The sequence below is a fragment of the Pelophylax lessonae genome, assembly GCF_965119305.1.
Source record: "Pelophylax lessonae genome assembly, chromosome: 1".
In the NCBI taxonomy this organism is placed as follows: domain Eukaryota; kingdom Metazoa; phylum Chordata; class Amphibia; order Anura; family Ranidae; genus Pelophylax; species Pelophylax lessonae.
In genome coordinates, this window is record NC_138768.1 from 182,885,038 (window position 1) to 182,911,040 (window position 26,003).

Here is a 26,003-nt window from a genome sequence, read left to right on the forward strand (position 1 = left end):
TGTGGCACCGGACTGGCCTCGCCGGTCCTGGTACGCAGACCTCGTGAATCTGGCGGTCGACGCCCCTTGGCGTCTGCCTCTTCGAGACGATCTACTGTCTCAAGGACCGATTTACCATCCTGCTTTACAGTCGCTGGCTTTGACGGCCTGGCTGTTGAGACCGAGGTCCTGAAGGAGAAGGGTCTCTCTCCAGAGGTCGTTCATACTTTGATCAACGCGAGGAAGTCTTCCTCGGGGAAGGTTTATTACCGTACTTGGAAGGCCTATTTTGCCTGGTGTGAGTCCAGGGGGTTTTCACCCCGCACGTACTCGGTTTCCCGTGTGCTGTCTTTCCTTCAGACGGGTGTCGATCAGCGTTTGGCGCTGGCTACGATAAAGGGTCAGGTGTCTGCGCTGGCCGTTCTGTTTCAACGTCCCGTGGCTTCCAACTCCTTGGTTGGCACTTTTATTCAGGGTGTGCGGCATCTGGTTCCTCCTAGGAGGGATCCTTTGCCCCCTTGGGACTTGAATCTCGTTCTATCTGTGTTACAACGTGCTCCTTTTGAACAGATCAGGGAGATCTCGTTGTCTATGTTGTCCAAAAAGGTCGCCTTTTTGGTGGCGATCACTTCGGCTCGCAGGATGTCGGAACTGGCGGCTTTGTCCTGCAAGTCTCCGTACCTGGTTGTTCATTTGGATAAGGTGGTCTTGCGACCTAATCCTTCTTTTCTGCCGAAACGAGTTTCGGAATTCCATCTTAATGAGGATATTGTTTTGCCTTCGTTGTGCACGAAGCCTAAACATCCGAAGGAGGTGAGATTGCACTCTCTGGATGTTGTTCGGGCGATAAGGGTTTACCTTAAATCGACTGAGTCTTTTCGTAAGACGGACTCCTTGTTTGTTCTTCCAGAGGGTCCTCGGAAGGGCATGGCGGCTTCGGCCTCTACCATCGCCAAATGGATCAGGCAGACCATTGAACAGGCCTATGCCTTGCAGGGGAAGGTTCCCCCTGTGCCTGTGAAGGCGCACTCTACTAGATCTCTGAGTACGTCTTGGGCCTGCCGTCATGGGGCTTCTGTAGCCCAGGTGTGTAAGGCGGCGACTTGGTCGACCGTGCACACTTTCACAAAATTCTACAAAGTAGATGTTCAGGCATCGGCGGATGCTTCCTTTGGCCGCAAGGTTCTTAGTGCGGCTGTTCCATAGGGTCCCTTGTTGGGGACTCCTGGCTGTTGGGATAGTTTTTTGTATCCCCTGGTTTTTTTTTGTCTTTTCCTGGGTTGTTGCTCCTGTTGAGCACTTATTTTTGCTGTTGCCCAGCTGGTTTCCTTCCTTTGGTAAGGTTCCTTTCTTTGATGTGGAGACTGCGTTGCCTTTCGGCGCGGATGCGTTTCCCACCCCTCATGTTTGCACTGCTTTGGGACGTCCCCATATGTGACGAATATGAAGAGGCGGCGACTGTCGGAGGACGTAAGAGAAAACGGAATTTTTGTAAAATCTTACCTGTAAAATTCCTTTCTCTGAGTCCTCCGACAGTCGCCGCCCCCGCCCCTCTTTTGGAGTTTGAATGTATACTCTACTGCTATTCCACTAAAACTGAGATATGGTTGCAGGAAGTAGGAGGGTATTGACTGAGGGGACCACCCCTTGAGGGTGGGATATGTTAAAGCTTTATTGTTAACATATTCTGTTGCCTAGCTACTCCTTCGGAGCAAAGTCTAATACCCCATATGTGACGAATATGAAGAGGCGGCGACTGTCGGAGGACTCAGAGAAAGGAATTTTACAGGTAAGATTTTACAAAAATTCCGTTTTATGGGGGTGGCCTGAGGGCCTGACGCCTTCTAGTGGGCCCTGTGCTCACTGCCTGGCACTGTGGAGTTTGATTGATTGGCATTTTCCATTAAACACCAGAATAGGCAGGTCCACCACTGGTACCCTGTGCTATTCACAGATGAGAGCAGGTTTACCCTGAGCATGTGACAGACGTGAAAGGGTATGGAGAAGCTCCGGAGAATGTTATGCTGCCTCTAACATCGTCAAGCATGACCGATTTGGTGGTCCGTCAGTGATGGTCTGGGGAGGCATATTCATGGAGGAACTCACAGACCTCTACAGGCTGAACAATGGTACCCCGACTGCCATTGGGTATCGGGATGAAATCCTTGGACCTATTGTCATACCCTACGCTAGTGCAGTGGGTCCTGGGTTCCTCCTGGTGCACGACCATGCCCGGCCTCATGTGGCTAGAGTATGCAGCCAGTTCCTGGAGGATGAAGGAATTGATACCATTGAATGGCCCCCACACTCATCTCACCTAAATCCAATAGAATACCTCTGGGACATTTTTTCCGTTCATCCAATGTCACCAGGTTGCACTTCAGTCTGTTCAGGATCTCTGCAATGCCCTGGTCTAGATCTGGGAGGAAATACGCAGGATACCATTTGTCTCATTAAGAGCATGCCCTAACACATTACCCAGTCCATAACAGTATAGATATCCAGCACGATTTTTTCTTTCGTTCATTGATGGACACAGCTTCTGGTATTCTTAACCATCGGGTTATACTGCCCCGTACAGAAGTAGCACACTAGGCAAAAACATTTTATGGCTACACCTATCCGCAAGTGTTTCTGGCTAACGGTTCAACTAAGCAACGGGGGATATTGATCGCGTTTCGCAAAGCTGTCCCCTTTCGTTGTGATAAGCAAATAGCGGACCCTGAGGGTAGGTACCTCTTGCTCCAGGGCCTTCTTCAGGACACTGAAGTGACTATTTTGAGTTATTATGCTCCCAACTCTAATCCAGGCCCCTTCCTGTCCCATGTCTGCTCCCTTCTAATGTCCCATGCCAAGGGCACCCTTCTCCTGGCGGGTGATTCCAATACTGTACTGGATCCTTCCCTGGACAAATATCCCCCAGAGAGAGCTGCTCCCTCATCTGCCGCCAAGCGCTTTGCCTCCTCCTTGCAATCCTCTGATTTTGTGGACCTGTGGCGAGAGTTGCACCCAAGCGGTAGGGACTATACGCATTACTCCCACCCTCACTGTTCCCACTCCCGTATTGATCATGTTTTCATGTTGCGGAAACATCTTCCCCTGGTTCACTTTGTTTCCATTTTGGCTGTCCCCTGGTCGGATCACGACCCTCTTTTGGTGGAATGCAAGTCCATTTTAAGTCTGCCTCAGCGTTCCTCCTGGATAATGAATGACTCCCTGTTATCCTTTGCGGATATCCATAATGAGCTTTTACAAGCCTCCAAGGAATATTTTGACCTCAATGTCGGCTCGATTTCTTCTCCAGTGACGCTGTGGGAAGCCTATAAGGCAGTGCTGCGAGGCCGGGTTATTCAAATAGCTTCTCACGCGACTCTTATGGATCGTGATATTCTGGAGTCCGAAGTTTTGCAATGCATTAAGGACCTGAAGATAGGGAAGAAACCTGGCCCAGATGGTTTTACTGCGTTGTTTTATCGGAAGTTTGCCACTGTCCTGGCCCCTCCCCTGACTGCAATGTTTAACGCTGTTAAAAATGGACAATCCCTTACACCTGACCTATTGACAGCTAACATTGTCATGCTGCCTAAACCGGATCGGGATCACTCTTCGTGGGCTAATTTTCGCCCAATCTCGCTTATCAATATTGATATGAAATTGCTAACCAAAATATTGGCTACGCGCCTGAATTCTTTCCTTCCCCACCTGATCAAGAAAGACCAGGTTGGATTCGTACCCTGCCGGCAGGCAGGGGACGCTATTTGGCGGATCATCCAACTGCAGCATTTTGCTCTTCAACGGCGCATACCCGCTATGCTACTGTCCTTGGACGTGACCAAAGCTTTTGACACCTTGTCTTGGCCTTATCTTATGACTGTTCTCCGTCGCTTCGGCTTTGGTCCCTCGTTTTTGTCCTGGCTATCTGCCCTCTATGATTCCCCTCAGGCCAGTATCAAATATTATGGATTTAAGTCGCTCACTTTTTCCATTGGCCGGGGTACGCGGCAGGGGTGCCCGCTGTCCCCCCTTCTATTTGTTCTGGCTTTGGAGCCCTTAGCAGAAGCAATACGTTCTTACCATGACATCTTGGGCATTGAAGTGGCTGGCTCCCCACATAAACTATCGTTATTTGTGGACGATATTTTGCTGACCCTTACTTCGCCTAGGCTTTTGTTGCCCAACCTTTTGGCCCTGTTGGATTCATTTGCCGTTTTCTCAGGCCTGCATATCAATCCTGCCAAATCTAACGCGATGTCAGTTACTTTGCCTCCTGAGGACGTGGTGGCCCTTCAAGCAGCCTTTCCTTCCAAATGGCACCCTGCTTTGCCCTACCTGGGTGTTTAAACTATCTCCCACGTATGAAGGTCTTTATGCTGTTAATTATCCACCTCTCTTCTGCCACTTAACAGCCCTGCTTTCTTCTTGGTCTCATCTTTCTTTGTCTTGGTTTGGTAGGATCACAGCCGTTCGTATGACCTATCTTCCTAAACTATTATACTATTTTCGAGTGTTGCCGGTTCCGATCCCCTCTCATATCCTACGTATTCATCAGCGCAAAATTTTGAAATTTATTTGGGGCTCTTCTAGACCCCGTATTAATAAACGCATCCTGTATGCTCGTAGGATCTCTGGAGGGTTCTCAGTCCCGAATCTATGGGCATATTACACTGCGGCGTCGATAGCCCCTCTCTCTCATTTACATGACACGTTTCAAATGCCACTATGGGCCACGATTGATCTGATGGACGCCTGCCCAGTCCCCCTTTCTTCTATCCCTTGGCTCCCTTTTAAATTTCGACTGCCGTACTTGCGTCCTTGCCTCCTTCACTCTCTTCGCCTCTGGGACTCCGTCAAGTATTCGGCCAATTTGATTTCCCCCCACTTACCTCTACTGCGACTCTTCCCTTGCCCTATGTTTCCACCTGGTCTTGATAATCCACGTGTGTTTTCGTGGTGGACAGACCATGGCTTTGTGGACGTACATTCGTTATTTACTCCCACAAGGATACTTCCTTTTGGGGCCCTCCGCTCCTCGCATGATATACCCTTGCGGGAACATTATCGATATATACAACTCCATAATTTTCTTCAGCAACTCATTAAACATAAACCTTTACCCTATACGCTTACGCCATTTGAAAGCCTCTGCAGGGCACGGCCCCACTCGCCGGGACTCCTATCTCTCCTATATGCCTCTATTATTGCCTGCGATACACCACCTTTCACGGTCTATCACTCTAACTGGGAACTGGAATTGGGGGGTGGGTTGGACAGGGAAGACTGGCGGCATATGACGGCAGCTCTCTCTAAGTGTTCTTGAAATGTCTTGATTCTGGAAAATGCTTATGAGGTATTTTACAGGTGGTACTATACTCTGGCTAGACTGGCAAAATTTATACCCGCATATTCTCCCTTGTGCTTCTGGGGATGCACTCAGGAGGGGACCATGGCACATATTTGGTGGACGTGCCCCAAGGTGCGCAGACTGTGGATCAGGATTTTTGCCTTGCTCCGTAATATTTTTCAAGTCACTCTGAAGAGAGACCCGTATGAGGCGCTCCTCTGTAAACCTATACCTGACTTGACCCGTACACAACGTCAGTTGGCTCAGCATTTGTTTACAGCTACGAAATTAACCATTGCCCGATCTTGGAAGACCCCGTTGCTTAGTTTTGAAGTGGTCAAGAACCGTATGAATGATATTCTAATTAATGAAAAGTTGACTGCGATAGTTTCTGATTCTCACGCTAAGTTTCTTAAGGTGTGGGACCCCTGGATCTCAAACCTTGCCCCTTCCAGATTCCAGACCACCCTTCTCTCTCTTTAATGCCTCCTGGATGCTCGCCCCGCAGGACCCGTTCCCCCCCTCTTCCTTCTCCCCACCCTTTCTTTAGTCTTCTTCTATTGTCGTTTCTTTGTTTGTCCTACTGTCTCACCCCTTCTTTCTCCTTTCTTTTGTCTTCTAGTGTTGTTTTCTTTTCTGGCTCGGTACTCTCAGGCCCAGCCCCTGTTTGCTCATTGGAACGTACTAGAACTTCTTCTTTTGATATTCTTATTGCACTATAAGCCACTAGGGGGGTCTTTCGGTCCCTGTCTACGGATTTTTGCTTGCTGATACCCTTTATTTGGTCCGTGCTGTTTTAAGGATGGCTCACGCCCTAAGTCTGTATCAGGTTTTGCTGCTATCTGTTTTCCTGCGTTCCATTTTCTTTTATCTAATTGTACACATATACCATGTTTTGATGTATGTTTATGCCTTTTCTTAAAATAAAAACTTTTGTACAAGAAAATTTATGGCTACACCCATGGGCAGTCCCAGTGGGTATACTCCCTCTCTCTGCTATAGCCACTCAGTTTTTTTTCTGCCTAGTCAGGAGTAAGGACCTAGTTTCTAGTTCCTTGCTGGGATCCTTGGTCCTGGCAATTTTTTCCTTTTTTTTTTAAATGGAATTTTTCCTATCTTTATTCTTTTTCCTGTGAGAATCTGCAATCAACTGCCGGTCTGGGCGATAGACTGGATATTTTTTACAAGATCCAGAGGGTCCCCCTACTCTGGCCAGCAAGCGCACGCAGGCCTCAGCTCCGCGCTAGGTCAGCTGCGACATAACCCCACTGGATATGGGCTGGCCTGCGAGTTAAATTACTCGCAGACCTCATACTGCCTGAGTCGCAGTGTTCCTCCTGGCCGACAGCTCCCCCATTCCTATGGAGAAGGTGGTCTGTCCAGGGCAGTGCCCTCCCTGTTTCCATGGTATGGTAAGTGGCTGCCCTACCTCTTCCCCTGGAGGGTTTTAGGGGGGGTGGTGGGTCTGCCGGCTCCCCCGCACAACGGGGGGTTGAGCAGGGTTCCCTGTCATCCTGTGGGTTGGTGACTAGGGCAGGGATGATCTCTCGGCTCCCTGCTGCTCTTGTTGGGCTGGGGGAGGGGATGGTTTTACATCCGCGGGTCTGCGCCTAACGTGGCCGGATCTGGCCAAAAATTAAGGCCGCAGCTTAGCAGCCCAATGGTTGGGAGCTATGTGGGGCGGCCCCAGTGAGGGTGGCTGAAGCCACTACCCACCATTTGGTCATCCGCCCTCCCCTCTGCTGCCTCTGTGTGGTCGGCTCTGCTGGTGCTCCCGCCCAAGCGGCTGGGCGTCCACAAACATCTAGTCTGCGGCTTGCAGCCTACTAGGCCATGCGGCCGAGTCTGGCGCCTCCGTTGGGTTGGCGGCCCCAGTGAGGTTGACTGAAGCCCCACTCTTCCTCTGCTGGCCCTATTGGCTGGGATCTGTGCACTTGCAGCTGGGCCTCCATAAGAATTTAGGCCACAGCTTGCAGCCTACTGTGCCATGTGGCCAGCTTGGCGCCTCCCTTGGGGTGGCACTGTGGGGGCGATCTTCTACTTTTTGATGGCAGGCATGGCAAAGTAGCTGGCGAAAAAGCACCCCCGGCTTTCCCTGTCTGATCTGTCTCATCAGATCCTGAATCTGATTTGGGCACCTCGGATGTGGGTCACCCTGATGGGTCTGCAACCATGCCCCCTGAATACTCAGAGTGAGGATGATTCCACCACGTCTGCAACCGCACGCGAAAAGGCTCTGGTGGACGTACTAGAGCGTTTGGCGACCATTGTGAGAACATTGGTCACCGACATTTGGTAAGAGGCCAATCGGTCATTTTGCATATGGTGGAGGTTCTCACTATTCCAGTACCAAGCTGACGGATTTCTTCACTTTCCATGGTGTTTTGGTGGATTGGACTGTTCCGCATTATTATTTTAAATTGAACTCATGCTCCATATTTATATACAGAATCAATCAACAGCGCTGCATTTTATATTTCATTTGTTTGTAATTGTGCGTGAGCCTCCAAAGATGCGGGACGTGACTGGGGTGAAGGTTCCCTTTGGCACTCAAAAACAAACCTAGAGCGGCAAAAGGTGCTCCCCTTTCCCCGCCTAATTTGACAGAATTGTCGCTAAAGAGTGAGGACAACCGAAGCGTCCCCTTGGGGTCCTTAGGGGTTCTGTGTAGTAAACCGCTTATGAAGAGTTCCTATTCAAAAAGTGGTCTGTTCGACCCGTGGTGGACCCTCTGGTTTCCAGGTTAAATAAAACAACCATGATTCCGGTTGAAGAGTCTCTGGCCTTTAAGGACCCAGCTGACAACAAAAGCAGAGGCTGTGGCCTGCAATATGTTCACCCTGGCTGGCTCAGTATTGAGGCTGGTGTTCACTATTGTTTTGGTATTGCAAACTCTGAGGCTATGGCTTTTTGCCGTAACCTTGAGGGAGAACCGCTCCCACCTGCCTTAGCTGAGCTGGCGGACCAGCTGGTCCAGGGGCTACAGTTTATCTGTGCTACATCTTTGGATGCGGCTCCCCCAGTGGCTCAGCTGTCTGTTTTGGCAGTGATCCTTTGGCTAAAAAAAGCCCTGGCTGTTCTTTTTCAGGAGATCGTCTGTTTTGGAGCTACCCTGGATGACATCTTTAGGTGTTTCATTAGGTGTTTCACAGGGCGGGAAGAGTACCTTTTCTTCCACAGGCTACTAAAGGCACGGATCCTCGTCGCAGACGTGGGCCCTCATTTTCGGCTCCTAAGAAGTTTTTCGTCCCTCAGGATCGACTGACAAGGGATCGAAGACTTAGGTGACCTACTCTGATAGATCCAAGCAAACTTAGTCTGGCAAGTCGAGAGAGGGGATTGTGCATCCAATCCTAGACCTCAAGGCTCTGAACTGCTTTGTGCGGGTGCAGAAGTTCAGGATTGAGTCCATTCCCACAGTGGTGGCTTCCCTGCATCAGGGGGATTTTTGTCTCCATAGACATCAAAGATGCCTGCCTGCACATTCCAATATGTGTCATCAGCGATTCCCCCCGCTTTGCAGTGGGAGAGGAACATTAGTTTGGGTCGTTAACATTTTGTTCTAGCCTCTGCTCCCCGGATCTTAACTAGTGCTGGCCCCCGTACTGGCATTGTTACGCCAGTGAAGGAACGCTGTCCTTGGTTTTTTATATGATCTCCTCTGCGAGCAGAGTCTTCTGCTGCACTGGCGGAAAACCTGGAGATCACCATACAAACTCTGAAGGAGTTTCGTCTGAATCTTCGGAAGTCAGCCCTGGTCCCTTCTATGAACCTAGGCTATCTGAGGCTGACTCTGGACTCTGCTTTAGCCACAGTATTTCTTCCTCCAGACAAACTCCAGACACTGCAGGTAGCAGTTCGTCTCCTGCTGACCAGCAGATGGTCATCCTTCTGAACTTGTGTGTGGGTGCTGGGCCTGATGGTGTGAAACTTCGAGATGGTCCAGTTTGCGCAGTTCAATACGAGGTCCTTGAAATGGGAGATTCTCATCACATTGGACAAGAATCTGCAGTCTATGGACAAACAAATCTGGCTGAGCCGGGGTACGAGAGAGTCCCTGATTTGGTGGCTTAGTTCTCCAGCAGGTAAAAACCTTTCTATCCTTGTATTGGACACTGGCCACCACGGATGCCAGCCTGTCCGGTTGGGGAGATATCCTTTGGAGAAGTTTTGCTCAGAGGATCTGGACCCTGGTAGAATCCAGAGTACCGATTTAATGTCCTGAGTTGCGAGCGATCAGGTTGTGCCTGGAACTTTAGATGGATCGTCTACAAGGATGTCTAGTGAGCATTCAGTCAGACAATGCCATGGCTATGGCTTATGTTAATCTCAAGGGGGCACAAGAAATGTCCTGGCGGCTCTGGAGGTAGTCTCAGCATTCCCAGGTGGGTAGAACGTTTCCTTTCAGCCCTGTCTGCTGTTCACTTTCCTGGAGTAAAACATTGGCAGGTGGATTACCTCAGTCAGCAGATCAGGGGGAATGGTTTCTTCATCTGTAAAAGTGTTTTCGTCAGTTGTGTCTCCGGTGGGGCACCACCGAGGTGGATCTGTTGGCGTCTCGGCTCAACAGAAGGTACATAGGCATGGGTGTCCGCAGATAGGGGCAAGGGGGGAATCTCAACTTCCCCTTTCAAGTGGTTGTTAAGCCACTTTATACCATCCTGTCTGGTCTGTTTATTAATCCTGTGTGTCTGTGTATGTGTTTTAAAAAAATAAGCCGTTCTTTACCAGTTTTTAGAGGGCCGAGCGCCGCTCACATTACCCGTCGGCTCTCTCCTCTCCCCATCTGACCGTTGCCTACAGCGAGCGGGGCTGAGGATTCCTCACCGATGTCAATCGGGAGGGTAGGGGGAGAGAAGGAGAGAGTCAGCGGGTCATGTGAGTGGCGCTCTGAAAACTTGTAAAGAATGGCTTATTTTTATAAAACATAGACACCGGCACACAGGATTATTAAACAGACTGTAGATAGGATATGAAACTTTAAATGAAACTACAGCAGCAGGAGGGGAGGGGTTGGGCCCTGACACAGGAGCAGACAGGCAGGGAGAGAGGGGGAGAGAGGACAGGAGGGCTGTGGATGAATGGAGGCACGTAGACTGACCACGGTGTCAGGGCTCAGCAGCCATGGTATACCGTGGTCAGTTTACAGAGGGGAGGACATAGCCAGGCAGGATCAGCCAGGTTTTTTAGGTGATAGAAAGGGCTAAATTACACTGCAAAGCACTGTGCTGTATAACATGCTTTAAGGGAACAGGATCAATTATTTTTTTTTTTTAGGTTAACAAATGCCTTTAAAAATAAATGCTGCTGTTTGCTCTTTAAAAATAAATACTCAAAATAAGTATAATTACTAAGCCCCTCCCCTTCATGACATTGTTAAAAAGCATGGGTGATCTTAAAATGATGCCCCCCGCCCTGAAAAAAGTTCTGCGGACGCCCAAGTACATAGGTTTGTGGCTCGGTCATAGGATCCTTTGGCGGACGCCACAGGTGCACAGGTTACCCCGTGGGGTCAGTATCCTCTGATTTACGCCTTCCCTCTTCTCAAGCTTCTGCCAAGACTTCTACAGGATCGAGGCAGAAGGGATTACCGTCTTTTTAGTGGCCCCGGACTGCCCTCCCCGGGCCTGGTATGCCGAACTGGTGCGGCTGGTTGCTGACGTTTCCATGGAGGCTTACTCTCAGGGAGGATCTGCTGTCCCAAGGGCCAATCTTCCAGCCTTCTTTAGTCACTGGCTTTGGGGGCTTGGCTGTTAAAAGCCAGGTGCTGAAGGATAGGGGATTATCTGAATCAGTGATTACTACTCAGTTAATTGCTTTTTGTAAGATCTATCATTGTAGGTGGGAGATGTACATTGCGTGGTATAAATCCCTTGGGGTTCCTTCTTGCTCTTTTTTGGAGGCACGAATCCTGACTTTCCTTCAATGGGGGGTTTGACAGATGTTGGCCTTGAGTACTATCAAGGGCTAGGTGTTGGCCTTAGCGGTGGTCTTCCAGCTCTGGTGCATACCTCTCTTCAGGGTATTCGGCACTTGGTCCCTCCCAGTATGGTCTCCTTTGTTGCCTTGGGAACTCAATTTGGTACTTTCGGTTCTTCAGAAGTCTCCATTTGAGGATTATGGTGTGTTTCCCCTGCTTAGGCTGTCCCAGAAGTTGGCCTTTTTTGGTGGCTATCACCTCTGCGTGCAAGGTGTCGGACCTTGCGGTGTTATCCTGTCCACCTTATCTGGTGATTCACAGGGATATGGTGACGCTTCCCCCCTTTCTGTCATTCGTTCCTAACGTAGTCTCTGATTTTCATGTGAATGAAGACATTGTGTTGCCTTCCCTGTGTCCCAGGCTTAAGCATCCAAAGGAAATTGTCTTGCATGCCTTGGATGTTGTCCGGGCAATTAGGATGTACCTGGTAGCTGCGGAGTCTTTCAGGTTGTCAGACTCTCTATTTGTGCTCACGGATGGGCCTCTTAAAGGGTTGTCCGCTTCCTCTGCGACTAGTTCTAGATGGATCAGAGAGACTGTGGTTCAAGCCTATTCCATCAGCGGTCAGGTTCCTCCTTTCCCCGTCAAGGCGCACTCTACTAGGGTGCTTGGTGCCTCCTGGGCTTTCAGTGACGCAGGTTTGCAAGGCAGCCACCTGGTCGTCGGTGCCCTTTTTTTTTACAAGGTTTTTTTAAAATGGATGTATTAGCATCTGCGAATGCTTCCTTTGGCCGCAAGGTTTTCGCACTGTGCTGTTTAGGGGACCTGGTCCTCTTTGAGGGTGTATTGTTTTTTTCAGGTGGACTCCAGTTGTTTGGTTGAGCCCCTGTTGCCTAGTTGGCTAATGTTTAGCCTTGGGATATTTTTGCTATTTCCTACCCCTCATGTTTTACACTTCATTGGGATGTCCCAATGGTTAAGTATAGCAGAAGCTGTGTCCGTCAATGAATAAAAGAGAAAATGGGATTTATTGACTTGCCGTAAAATCCATTTCTCTGATGTTCATTGATGGACACAGCACCCACCCCTCTGTTGGGTTATAATTCTCCTGACACTGCTTGTAACAAAACTGAGTGGCTATAGCAGAGAGAGGGAGTATACCCCCTGGGTGTAGCCAGACTTGTTTTCCTGCCTAGTGTCCTACTCCTGTAGGGGGCAGTATAACCCAATGGTCAAGAATACCAGAAGCTGTGTCCGTCAGTGAACATTAGAGAAATGGATTTTACAGTAAGTCAAAAATCCCATTTTTCCCCTTTGAGATCTGATGTGTTTTCAAAGTGTTCCTTTAATTGTTTTGAGCAGTGTACATCTTTTTCAAGAAGGTTTAGTATAGGTGTTAGTAGGAGGGGCAGAATTTTTAACACTAGTTAAAGGGGTTGTAAACCCACCTTTAGAACTTTTACCTATAGGTACTGTAAATATCTCCTAAACCTGCACTGTTTTTAGGAGATATTTACGTTGCATGCAGCTGATGACGTCATCAGCGCATGCACTCTGAAGAAACCGGCGCCCGTGATGTTTCTTCAAAGGGCCTGTGCCTTGACCGGCGGTTCTGGCTAGTAATACAGCCAGAGTCCGCAGACCCGGAAGGCAGAAGGGCGAAGATGGATGCGGCCACCAGCGGGGACAACACGGGCTTCATTTGCAGGTGTCGCATAATGTGGGGAAATGAGGGGAAAAAAAAAGGAATGGTTTACCGTCTCTTTAAGCTTTACCTTTTATCTGAACAAGCTGAAGAAGTTGATTGGTTACGGTTCACAGCTTCTCCAAATTCTGTCTATTCCAGTTTTAGGAAGTTCCCCTGCTATAAATTGCTCTTTTGAATAAAAACATTGTGAAATTCTCAAGTTTAATGAACACAATGTAAAGAAGAAAAATTCTGAAACGGTATGCCTAAAAATGACTAGTCAGCCTTGTACCATTCGAGCATTAAGAGATACTCAAAACTTTGGGGAGAAAGTTTTGTTGCTCCCACTGTGCTAGACATTTACAACAGAAAGGAAATGTAATTGGATAAGAAGGCCAGGTAACTTAATCTACATTTAAACCAGTAGAGGTACATAGAAGCCTTGACATACTGTATACTCTTTTGTTTACTTTAGCGACCAATTGAGTTAGGACTTAAAATTAAGCATCAAAATTTATCCAAGGAGCACAGCCTACATGCTCAGTATTTGTTTTCACCCAGGCTTTGCTGTTAATCAACCCACCCCCAGTTCCTGTAGTTGGCAATTTAATGATTTAGCAGCTCATTTTTGAATAAGTGGACCTTCACCCTAAGTGACATCATTTTGTGCCCTGCTTAATTTCCCTTACCAGTGGACACATTTTTTTGACAATGTGCTTTAATACAGCACTTCCACTTGTCTCGTCTAATCGAGATGTTCTTCGTTGCCAATACCCCCCCCCCCCCCCCCCCAACTGTGCGTGCGAAGATGTGCCACAAGGCCCGGGTACTGAAAGAACCACTGTGCAGTGAGGAAACTCTAATCTACAGATTGCAGGTAGGAAGATCTTACACTAGGTAAGTGTATGTATATGTATATATATATATATGTATGTGTGTGTGTGTATATATATATATAATATATTTACCTAGACAAAGTTCTCTCCTAGCCTGAAATGAATTCCAGGCCTCCCTTTTTTTTTTTATCAAATAAACTAAAGAATTTTCTTTTGGTTATATATTAAAAAAAGAAAGAGAAAAAAAATAATTCAGCTTTTGTTTAACATAAACTTATTTGTCCAATTGCTTCTTAATGGCTGTCTATATTGCTTTCTGAAAGTATGTCAAATGTGTTTTACTGTATTTTCTTGTAAATTTTTGCACATGGTAGAAGCTATCATAATGAAAGATAGACAACATAAGCCTAAATATATCTCAATTCTGATAGTGTAAATTTGTTGTGTTATCAGAGGAAAGGCAAAAGTCAGCCCTGTCTGAATGGCACTCCGTGACACAGGAGAATGCAAAGTCAGAAACAGACACCCAGAGGCAGAGGAGTGCTTCCAACATTACTAAAGATTATGACTTGCTCGATGATGGAGGGGACACACTGTTTAATCAGCTGGTAAGGAGTTTATCTTGCAGTCAAACATATTTATGTTGAGGTATCTTGAGATGGCCCAAATACCTAGAAAACGTGTACTGTCTCTTCTCAAAGAGCAGCACTGTATGTTGTGGTTGTCAGGCAGTACCACAGATGAGTATAACTTCAATTACAGATAAAACCTGGGATCTGTATGAAGAGTGTATCCCACTGAGTTAATATTTAGTAGGGTCATGAACAAATTAAGGATTTCCAGTTTTCCTAGAATGTGCATACATATTTGGCGATTTTCAAAGGAAAGGTTCTCATTTATTTATGATTTACACATGTAGTAGATTACAAATGTAGTGGACTTATAATAAGTCATAAAAAGGGGGAGCCCCAAAATCTCTAGTCTCAAATCTACATCATTTTGTGGTTTTAAGTGTCAGTCCAATGTCTAATAAGGACACCCATTTTTTATTCTTCTTATAAATGGCCAACATGTCTACAGCTGAATTTTCATGGATGGAGGATACAACATACACATTGTTTTTTTTTTTTTTTTTCTCAGAATGCAATGCATTTTAGGTTCAAACCATAAATTAAAGTGATCCTAAACACAAACTGTTTAATTTACATTGTCCCTTCTATTTCTATATATGGATGATGGCACGGTAATTTATTAATTGAACTCAGAGTACCTTTTTCCTAATCAATATACCGCAGTCACATGACCCAGATCTTTCCCAGCCTTTCTGCAGGGAAACCTAAGCAGGAGGACCTTCTAGTCCTTTGCTGCTTGTCACATGATCAAAAAAAAAAAAAAAACACGTCAGAGTAAAAATAAATAATATAGAACTTTTTTAATTTCTCATACAAATTTACTGTATATTTGAAATTAAATCTTTATTATTTTGTGGAAATAACATGTGGTTGGCAGATTTCTGTCAGTCACAGGATGTGCCATGTCCCTCCAGCCTGTGTCTTAGAAGAAGTGGGAGGTTAAGCCTCCATTAATCTACATTAATTATTTTACCCCCTTTGTGTTTAGCTGGTTAGTGGGCATGGAAGTAGGGAGTGGGCTGTCATTTACCACTGTGTATACGCCCACATGTGTGACTCTAGAGTCCCATGGGCTGCTGCGATAGGGATGTGAAAGGAAGGAATTTTCTATGCTTTGAGGCAGAGTTGCTTCCTCTTCCTGCTCTTCTGTGTTACTTTTGTTTTGACACTGACCAGGACTGTACATTTTATCTGGGCTCTGGTAACATTTCTGGGAATCCCCTGTAGGCTTTTTCTCTCCTGCTCTGCTATATTTATACATTGCTCAGGTTTTGGGGGTCTGCAGTAATAACTGGGTGACAGTGTTCCTATACGGACATTGCACAAAATTGTTTTTTTTGCAAATGGAGTCCCAGGATAAAATATCACATGCAGACCCCCTGGAAATGACTGCGGGACCCTCCAGCTCATAGTTGCAGCCAGAGATTGCGGTTTTTCTTCAAAGCCTGATTTTAGAAGTGCAGTTGGTTCTGTTGCTGCTAGCCGCAAATGTCCTCCCCTCCCCCCATCTGCAGAATCTTCAGATTCTGACACAGATATGGTTGCTGCAGACGCAGACCACCCTGAGGGGTGGGTGTCTGAAGAGGACCTGTCGTCCTCCGCTGTCGATGCGCAACCTTTTCAGATCTCGTGGATAGATGGGTGGAATCCTTACCCCGCCATGCACATGTGGTAACGGGTCACATGTTAAAAGCTAACTTTGTGAACGTCCTTATAGCACTAGGCTTGTGACGGTATCAGATTTTCATGCTGCGATTAATTGATTAAGGTTTTGCCACGGTATACGGTATTATCACGGTATTCTATTATTAAATTTAAATTATTAAATTTCCACCTCACTTCAATTTCATTGCTGAATTTAGGGGCTTTGGTTCACTTATGCACATTATTATATAGTCAGTCAGTACAGACTCTGTGAACCAGGCCTAAAATAGGTCATCAAGCAGTGTCTGGCCTAACTGGTGATAACTGGTCCTGGCGCTCGGCTCCGATCCGATGGCCTGGTCATTAAGAGGGCAAATCCTTGTGGTCAAGAAGTGGTTAAACCTGGAGGTGTTGTTTATAAATTACTTTACTATTGCTTTAGGCCTGGTTTACATGTATGCGGGTTGGTGGTTCACATGTATGCGGGTTGGTGGTTCACATGTATGCGGGTTGGCGGCCCACATTTGCACAGGCATAGCAGCCCATTGATTTGAACGGGCTGCTATTCCCTCATTTTCCGCAGAAAAAAGGTGCATGCAGCATTTTTTTAAAATTCAGTGGCCTTGAAATCCATCCTGCTTTTGCACCATGCGACTAACCTGCAGTTCCTGCTCTGGCAAGCTTTCTGCATTTTTTGTATACGTGGGCACGGCACTTAAAAACAGTTTGCGTGTGCAGCAACGGCAGGTAAGTCGCATGGTGTGCAAAAGAAGGATGGATTTCATGGCCACTGCATTTTTTTAAATTCTGCATGCACCTTTTTTCAGCTGAAAACGCAGGCATAGCAGCTCAAGCCCATTCACATCAATGGGCTGCTATGCCTGTGCAAATGTGGGCCCCCAACCCGCATACATGTGAACCAGGCCTAAAGCAATAGTAAAGTCATTAATTGGTTAAACCTGCAGGAGGACCGGTGTTTTTATCTATTAATGACTTTACTATTGCTTTAGGCCTGGTTCACATGTATGCGGGTTGGGGGCCCACATTTGCACAGGCATAGCAGCCCATTGATGTGAATGGGCTTGAGCTGCTATGCCTGCGTTTTCAGCTGAAAAAAGGTGCATGCAGAATTTAAAAAAATGCAGTGGCCATGAAATCCATCCTTCTTTTGCACCATGCGACTTACCTGCCGTTGCTGCACACGCAAACTGTTTTTAAATGCCGTGCCCACGTATACAAAAAATGCAGAAAGCTTGCCAGAGCAGGAACTGCAGGTTAGTCGCATGGTGCAAAAGCAGGATGGATTTCAAGGCCACTGAATTTAAAAAAAATGCTGCATGCACCTTTTTTCTGCGGAAAATGAGGGCATAGCAGCCCGTTCAAATCAATGGGCTGCTATGCCTGTGCAAATGTGGGCCGCCAACCCGTATACATGTGAACCACCAACCCGCATACATGTGAACCAGGCCTAAAGCAATAGTAAAGTCATTAATAGATAAAAACACCGGTCCTCCTGCAGGTTTAACCACTTCTGGATCGCAAGGATTTGCCCCTTTAAAGACCAGGCCATCGGATCAGAGCGCCAGGACCAGTCATCACCAGGTAGGCCAGACACTGCTTGATGGCTATATAATAATGTAATGTGGGCTGCTATGCGTGTGTGTGTGTGTGTGTGTGTGTGTGTGTGTATATATATATATTAGAGCTGCACGATTCTGGCCAAAATGAGAATCACTATTTTTTAGCTTGGAATAAAGATCACGATTCTCTCACGATTCTCTGTGTAACAAAAAAAAAATTGGGATAACTTTACTGTTACGTTTTTTTTTTTTTTTTTTTTATTCATTAAAGTCTATTAATTGCGTTTGAAAGACTGCTGCGCAAATACAGTGTGACATAAAATATTACAACAATCGCCATTTTTTTCTGTAGGGTCTCTGCTAAAAAAATATATAAAATGTTTGGGGGTTCTAAGTACTTTTCTAGCAAAAAAAAAACTGATTTTAACTTGCAAGCAACAAGAGTCAGAAAAAGGTCCAGTCTTTAAGAGGTTAAACTTCCTTTCTCCCTGGCAGAGGGAAGGAAAAGATACAATGTAATCATTTTTGTTTATAGTTACTGGGAGACTTAGTGCCGGTTCACACTTATGCGCTTGTACTGCGAATGCGATGCGTTCTAAATAGTCTCCAATCGCATGCATTTACAAAATACATTGAATTCGTGACGGTCGTTCACATCTATGCGTTGCGATCCAGATGCGAATGTGATGCGATGATAAAAAGGGTCTTGTGCGAGTTTACAGCGTTGCGTTGCGAATTTAGTCTCCATAGACATCAATGTAAATCGGTCTGGACTCGCATTATCAGTTCAGATATGTGCGAATTCTTATGTGCGAATTCTTATTTTTTGTTTGATTTTCCCCTCAGCTCCACCCCTCCTGAGCTTAATTAACATAATCAACGCAATCAAATTTTCATTACAATCGCGCTGGTACTATTGAAAAACATAAGGTAAACTCGCACTGCAAATTCGCATTGCAAGCGCAAGCGCATAAGTGTGAACCGACACTTAATGCTGAAAGGCATTAGCTGTGTGAGTGAATGAGTCATCCAGCTCACTGAAATGTATCAATTCACAAGTCAGACCCAGGAGCAGAGAAACTCGGTATTTTAAAAATGCCACAATAACAATACCGTGGCTATGCAATACCGCGATATATCGAATTACCGAAAACCGGCATATGTCTACATAGCACAGACTGTTACTGAATGGGGGAAGTTGCTGAAGAGCAACTTGGAAACGGCACAGCTTCCCCCTGCAGTTCTGGAACTTTTAGACCAGTTGGTCCAAGCCCTGGTGTTCATGTGTGATATACGTCCCTGGACTTTGCCTTATTGGTTGCCAGGACATCAGCAGTGGGGGTTGCTATTAGACGCCTGATATGGCTGAAATGCTGGTCGGCTGACCAGGCTTCTAAATAAGCTGTTGCTGATCTCCCTTTTGCAGGGGAGAAGCTTTTTGGAGCCTCTCTGGACGAGTTGATCAAAGGTATCACAGGGGGTAAGAGCACTAATCTGCCCCAATCCTCTAAAGGCAAGGAGCCGCGCCCTAGGCGGGGGTCTTCCTTTACTGCTCATAAACGTCTTTTTCATGTCTCCGGTTCAAAGGTAAACAGTTTAGATCTTCGGGAGGGTCCAAGAAGCCATGGTCTAAGTTAAGTAAGTCCAAGGGCGGTAAATCCGGACCCGAACAGAAGCCCTCGTCTGCATGAATGGGCACCCTTACCCGAATCTGGGGTGGGGGGACGTCTTTGATTCTTTCGGGAACCCTGGACTTCCTTGATTCAGGACAAATGGGTTCACAAACTGATCCGATCAGGGTACAAGATCGAATTCAGGTCTCATCGAGACCGGTTCTTCCCGTCCAATCTTCTATTGTCCCCAGCCAAGTTAAGGGCTTGAGAGGGGCGGTACACGACTTGCTGTCGCAAGGTGTGATTGTGCCGGTTCCAGCTTGGGAATGCTTTCAAGGGTTTTATTCAAACCTGTTCACCGTGCCAAGAAAAGAAGGCAAGGTGCGCCCAATTCTAGATCTCAAAGCCCTGAATCGCTTTGTGTGGGTACAGAAGTTTCGGATGGAGTCCATTCGTACAGTAGTGGCATCTCTACATCAGGGAGATTTCTTGGCTTCCATAGATATCAAGGACGCATATCCGTATCAGACAATGCCATGGCTGTGGCTTACATCAATCACCAGGGGGGGCACCAGGAGTTTCCTGGTGGCCAAGGCAGTGGCCGAGATTCTGACTTTGGCAGAATGATTTGTTCCAGCCCTCTCTGCTGTACATATCCCAGGTGTGAAAAACTGGCAGGCAGATTACCTGAGTCGTCAGGTGTTGGATCAAGGGGAGTGGTCACCTACTGTGTGTTCGGTGGGCAACTCCCGAGGTCGATCTGTTTTGCCTCTCGTCTCAACAAGCAGATGCAGAGATTTGTAGCTAGATCAATATAGGCTGATTTATGCATTGCGTTTTAAACTTCTGCCACGTTTTCTGCCCAGGATAGAGGTGGAAAACATTGCGGTCATTCTGGTGGCTCCAGACTGGCCTAGTCGGTCTTGGTACGCAGACCACATAAGATTGGCCACCGGTACCACTTGGAGACTTCCTCTCAGGGAAGATCTGCTGTCTCAAGGTCCGATCTTCCATCCTGCTTTACAGTCGCTGGCTTTAACGGCATGGCTGTTGAGAGATAGGGGTCTCTCTGAGTCTGTCTTTCCAACTCTCTTGAAGGCTAGGAAGTTGACTCTCAAAAAATCTATTATCGTACGTGAAAACCATACATTTAATGGTGCGAATCGCTGAAAGTGCACCCTCGCTTGTTTTCTATCGCCAGGGTTTGGCTTGTCTGCAGAAAGGGGTTGAACAGCGGTTGTCCTTGGGTACTGTCAAAGGCCAAGTTTCGACTTTGGCTATCTATTTTCAACACCCATTAGCCATGCACGACCTTATCCGGACCTTTATTCAAGGTGTGCGCCCCTTGGCTTCTCCGTGTCAATTCCCGTTACCGCCATGGGATCTCAATTTAGTGCTGTCTGTTCTTCAAAAGCCTCCTTTTGAGAAATGTCAGGAGATTTCATCGCTTGCTTTGTCTCAGAAGGTTGCCTTCTTGGTGGCAATCACTTCTGCCCGGTACTTCGACCTAATCAGTCCTTCCTTCCTAAGGTGGTTTCTGATTTTCATTTAGATAAAGACATTGTACTGCCTTCCCTTTTTGTAATAAACCTCAGCACCCTAACGAGTATGTCTTACATTCTTTGGATGGGGTCCGGGCTATCGGGGTTTACTTAGAGACCACTGTGTCCTTTAGAAAATCTGATGCTCTTTTTGGACCTCGTAAGGGACTGGCTGCGTCTGCTGCAAACATTTCCAGATAGATCAGACAGACGGTGGTACAGGCCTATTTACTGAAGGGTCAGGTTCCTCCTTTTCCAGTGAAGGCGCATTCTACAAGAGCGCTGAATGCCTCCTGGGCTTTTCACCATCAGGCGTCGGTGCTACAAGTTTGCAAGGCGGCAACTTGGTCCTCTGTGCATACATTCACGAGATTCTACAAGGTAGACATTTTGGCATCAGCGGATGCTTCTTTTGGTCGCAAGGTTTTGCAGGCTGCAGTTAAAGAGAACCCCCTTTTTTTTGTTTCTCTTTGAGGGTTCGTTGTTTCGTGGGAGCTCCAGTTGTTTGAGCTCTGTTTTACCTGGTTGCCTATGTTTGGCCATTAAGGCATTCAGGTTTTTTGTTCTGGTCTTGTTCCCACCCCTCGTGTTTTTTACTGCTTTGGGACATCCCTATAGTCTGTGATTAAGCAGAGCTACGTTTGTTGATGAATGATAGAGAAAACTGGATTTTTGTAAGAACTTACCGCAAAACCCTTTTCTCTGAAGTTCGACAGGCGCAGCACCCGCCCCTCTACTTTTGAGTTATGCGGTCTTTTTCTGTCACTGCTTGCAACACAACTGTTTTGAGTATAGCAGAGCCTGAGGGGTTATGCCGGTTGGGACAGCCCCTATAGGCGTGGACAAGTTTTTTTTCCACCTAGTGCCTATCCCTAGTGGGATAAGCATAACCCTATAGTCTATGAGCTGTGTCTGTCGAACTTCAGAGAAAAGGATTTTATGGTAAGTTCTTACAAAAATCCAGTTTTTCTACTTTCTGTTTATAAACAAAAAAAAATATATATATATATATAACACAGAAACTGGAATGTAGGCAGCTTGTGGTGGTAGTATTCACATTCAGAAGTCCAAACTCACTCGGATTCCATATATGAAGTGCTGGAACATTACATATTTATTATTTTTTGGGTGAATTGACAGAAGCCCTATCTACATACATAGATGTCAGGTTTCTGTGGTAGTGAGCCCGAGCCCTTGAAAAAAGCTAACCTGGGTTCCCCAGGGCACTGAGACTAAGCCACAGCCTGCTTTTTCACCAGGGCCCCTGATGGTGGGGATGGACTTGCAGCAAGCTGAAACCGGGTTGCGGCCCCAAGGTATGCCCAGCTGACGATACGGAGACCATTCGCTTGTGCAAAGTACAAACTGCAGGAGACCAAAGAAGATCCAAAAAACAAGCTGAGGTCAGGGTGGGCGGCAGACAAGCACAAATTGAAGGCGAAGCCGGGGTCACTACATGGAAAGTCAGACATTGAATGCATGAAACACTAGCAAATATGAGCTCTGAGAACTAAGAAGTTGCTTAGCTAACATGGGCTGCACTTAGCATGTCTTATATAGGGAAGAAAACTAAGGAGGCAGGATGGGCAGTGATAAAAGGAAGGGAAGGAAATATGAGCCCACATAGCAGGCAATGCACATAGGCGAGCACAGAAGCCAAACGTGAATAGAATCAGAGGTCTAGCAGAACCACTGCAGCAAGGAGGTAAGAATTACACAGGCAGGAAACTGCAGGCTAAATCCAGACAATATATTCATGAACTGTTAGGATTTTCATTTATTTCCTTTCATGTACAGTATTTAAGCAAATATTAAATCGCCTTTGGATAAATTGTGAAAGCCTTAATTTATTTTTTGAATCACAGCAAGATAAAACTTTGCTGTATATTATTTTTGGCGATGCACTGATTAGGTATCTTGAACAAGGTTTTATTTATTGACCTGTGCTTGCTAGCTGTCTATTCGTTCCCAGGCCCTGACCTTTCTTTTGATCCTGTTTAAAACTGACAATGCCAAGCATGGAAGCAGATCCGTACTGGTATGGTCAGCGTCTCGGAGATCCCTGCTAGGAGATGCAGGATACCATTCCAATGTACAATTTGCTTGTATCTCCTGTAGTCCATTTGGTTTCACGGCCCTCTCCTAGCCCCACTGTTAGATACTGGATAGCCTACATTGCTCTGCATCTCCCGTTGCCAGTACTCATCATAACCACAACCCTTCCCATTCAATCCCTACTATGTTGCTATGTTGATTGACAGCGGATCCTAGCCGAGACCTCAGAGTCCAAATTTCAGTGCACATAGATGGGGGGCTTATGTCAACTCTGTGTGTGACCCACCTGCTTACACACTGCCCAACCCTTCCCTCCAATGGCAGCTTGCAGCCACAAGTGAACAGAAGTTTGTCTATTCATTGACAGACGCAGTTCTCTCTGATTCATATCAGTAGGGTAATACTGCTCCCTACAGGAGTAGGACACTAGGCAGAAAAAAGTTCTGGTTACGCCTGTGGGCAGTCCCGGAGGGTACACCCTCTCTCTTCCTGCATAGGATGTCCAGTTTTTTCTCTGCCTAGTCAGGAGTAAGGACCTAGTTCCTTGCTGGGATCTCTGGTCCTGGCATATAAAGTGTTTGTTTTTTTTATGTAGATTTTTATTTTAGCTAGCCTTTTTTTCTCCGGAAATTTTTTCCTGTGAGATCTTCAAGCAATTATGCCGGGCTGGGCAACAGACTGGACCCCCATATCCCGTGGTCACCCCAGTCTGGACAATCGAGCGTGTGCAGACCTTAGCTCCGCGCTGGGTCGGCCGCGACATAGTCCCACTGGACGGGGACTGGCCCCGCGAGTTAAACGTCTCACCAGAACGCACACGATGGGGGTCGAGGCTTATGTCGCAGTGTTCCTATTTGGCTGACAGCCCCCCTACTCCGTTGGCGGCGGGTCCTGTAAAGAGATGGCGCCCGCCTGTGTTCCCGGTATGGTGAGTAAATGTTCCCCCGCCCCCTTCCCTGGCGGATTTTGGGGTGGACGTGGGCCCTCTCCCTGGGATGGTCGGACCCTCACACTCCTAGGTTTCCCTCTGTCCTGTTGTGACCCCCCCCCCCCTCCACCCCCCCCCCACATGGGGGACTGTTAGGGCCTACCTGAGCCTGGGGCCTAGTGTGCAGGCCGCATGGGGGGCCCTTGGTGGGGTTTTTCTGAAGTGGATGGTGTGGATGGGCGTTTAAGGGGTCCCTCTGTGGTTCCCGATTACCGCGATTCCCACACGGAGCCGCCATTTTGTTGTAGCCTCTGTCTGCTTCTATGAAGGCGGCCATCTTGGTACACCCGTTTTTCTGCCGTTTTGCTGTCGATTTTTTGCTGTGAAGGCCGGTGGTAGTGCCTGAAGGACAGTGAGTCTTGAGGGTGGTCTCTCCCTCTCTGTGGGGGTCTGTTAGCACATGCCTGACCTCCGGGGGGCGCTGTAGCGATGTAGGGCCGTTTAAAAAAAAAAATGTAATTTGCTGGCAGGTTCAGTATGGACCCTGCAGGCCATTTTTTCCCACCTGACCCCTCACAAAAGCCGCAGGGCCTTCCGGATCTCCACTGTCTGTTGATGCCTTTTTGGCAGTTCGGGACACATTTTGGCCCGGGGGGTGGTGGTAGGTGCGCTAATACGCTTCTCCACCTACCTCTGCCTCATCTGATGTCTCGGAGTCTGAGTCTGGCTCAGCCGCGCAGACGTGGGCCTGACATGGGCCTCCCTGCCGGGTCTGTTGCCTAGCGCCCTGTCTTTTCGCATGATGATGACATTTGCACCTCCCCTGCCGCGACAGGCGCTGGTGGACGCGCTGGCTGTTTTTGGTGCGTGGCACCCTGCAATTTGGGGGTCGCAGCGGTAGCTGCGCCTAGGGCGCAGGTGGCATCGGGCACTCACATGCCACCCAGAGCTGCTCATTTTGCTGGCTGCTCATGTAGGTGGGGACCGTCTGAGACGTTCCCCTGGGGTGTCTAAGCGGCTGTTAGACGTTGCCCTTTGGGGAAGTCTGGTACAGAGGACAGTTCCGCCTTTTGGTGGACGTACGTTCTCTAGCTGAATGGGACTACCATTGTTCTGGTGGCGGAATCCCCGTCCTTTAAGGACTTGGGGGATAGGATGGCGCGGGCTGTGGCCTGCGCTCTGTGCTCCCTGGCGTAGCTGCACTGGGAACAGTGTTCATGTTTGCCCTTGCCACGCAGACTCTGCCTGATGGGCGGAGTCCCAACGCCGTGACTAGCTGTGGGGCATGTCCCTCTTGCCCTGGGGGAGCTGTTGGACCAGCTGGCGCAGGGGCTGCATTTTGTTTGCGATGCCGTGCTGATCGAGGATCCCTTGTATAGTCACCTTGTCATTTTTGGCGATGGTTGACCGGAGTCTACTTGACCGGAGTGTTGGTCTGCGGATCAGACTTCTAAGAAGGTCTTAATGGATCTCCCTTTTCAGGGCGATCGCCTGTTTGGCGTTGCCCTGGATGACATTATGTAAGAGTCTCACGGGAGGAAGAGTGTTTTCTTCCACAGGCTGTCAAGGGCGAGGGCCTTCGTCGCAGTCGGGGTTCCTCCCTTTCGGCTCACAGTTTCTTCGTCCCTCGGGGACAGTCGATGTGGCGAAGTCCTTCCAGACTTCCGCGTAGGTTCCAGACGACTCGGGTCTGGCGTACATGAGATGTTTTTTTTTTTTTTTTTTTTCCAGACCTGCAGACTTACTTGGCCTGAAGGGGCTTCTACTCCGATCTAGGGGGTAGGAGGGAAGTCCTTGCCGGTCGAGGACCTGCAGCTGGCCTGGATCCCAGTCTGACTGGGTTCAGGAGGTCATGCGGTCCAGTTGCAAGATCGAGTTTCGATCCGTTTATTTCCGGTAAGGTTTTTCCCTTCCAATGTACGGCTGTCTCCGGATCGCTTACAGGTGCTCTGTGGGTCAGTTCAGGCACTGGTCCTTTTTATGGTTCCTTGCAGATCACAAATTCAAGTTGGTATTGGTTCGCACGGTGGTGGCTTCTCTACATCAGGGGGCTTCCTGGCCTCCGTAGACATCAAGCTGCCTACATTCACATCCCGTTATGTTCTGGACAGCAATGGGTTCTCCCTTTTTTGCCATGGGGAATGATCTCTTGGTTTGTGGCGTTACCCTTTGGTCTCGCTTATGCTGCTTGGGTCTTCACAAAGGTTTTGGCTCCGGTCCTGGCACTGTTGCGGAAGCGGGGCTTAT

The 26,003-nt window shown here is 47.7% G+C and overlaps 1 protein-coding gene across 1 annotated transcript in view; it reads left to right on the forward strand.

Annotated features, from left to right (window-relative positions):
* Positions 1 to 26,003, forward strand: part of YTHDC2 (YTH N6-methyladenosine RNA binding protein C2) — a 288,686-nt gene that overhangs the window by 88,939 nt on the left and 173,744 nt on the right. Inside the window, exon 9 of the mRNA XM_082243691.1 lies at positions 14,217 to 14,371. Coding sequence (XP_082099817.1) covers positions 14,217 to 14,371 — 155 coding nt within the window. The remainder of the gene's footprint in view (positions 1 to 14,216; positions 14,372 to 26,003) is intronic.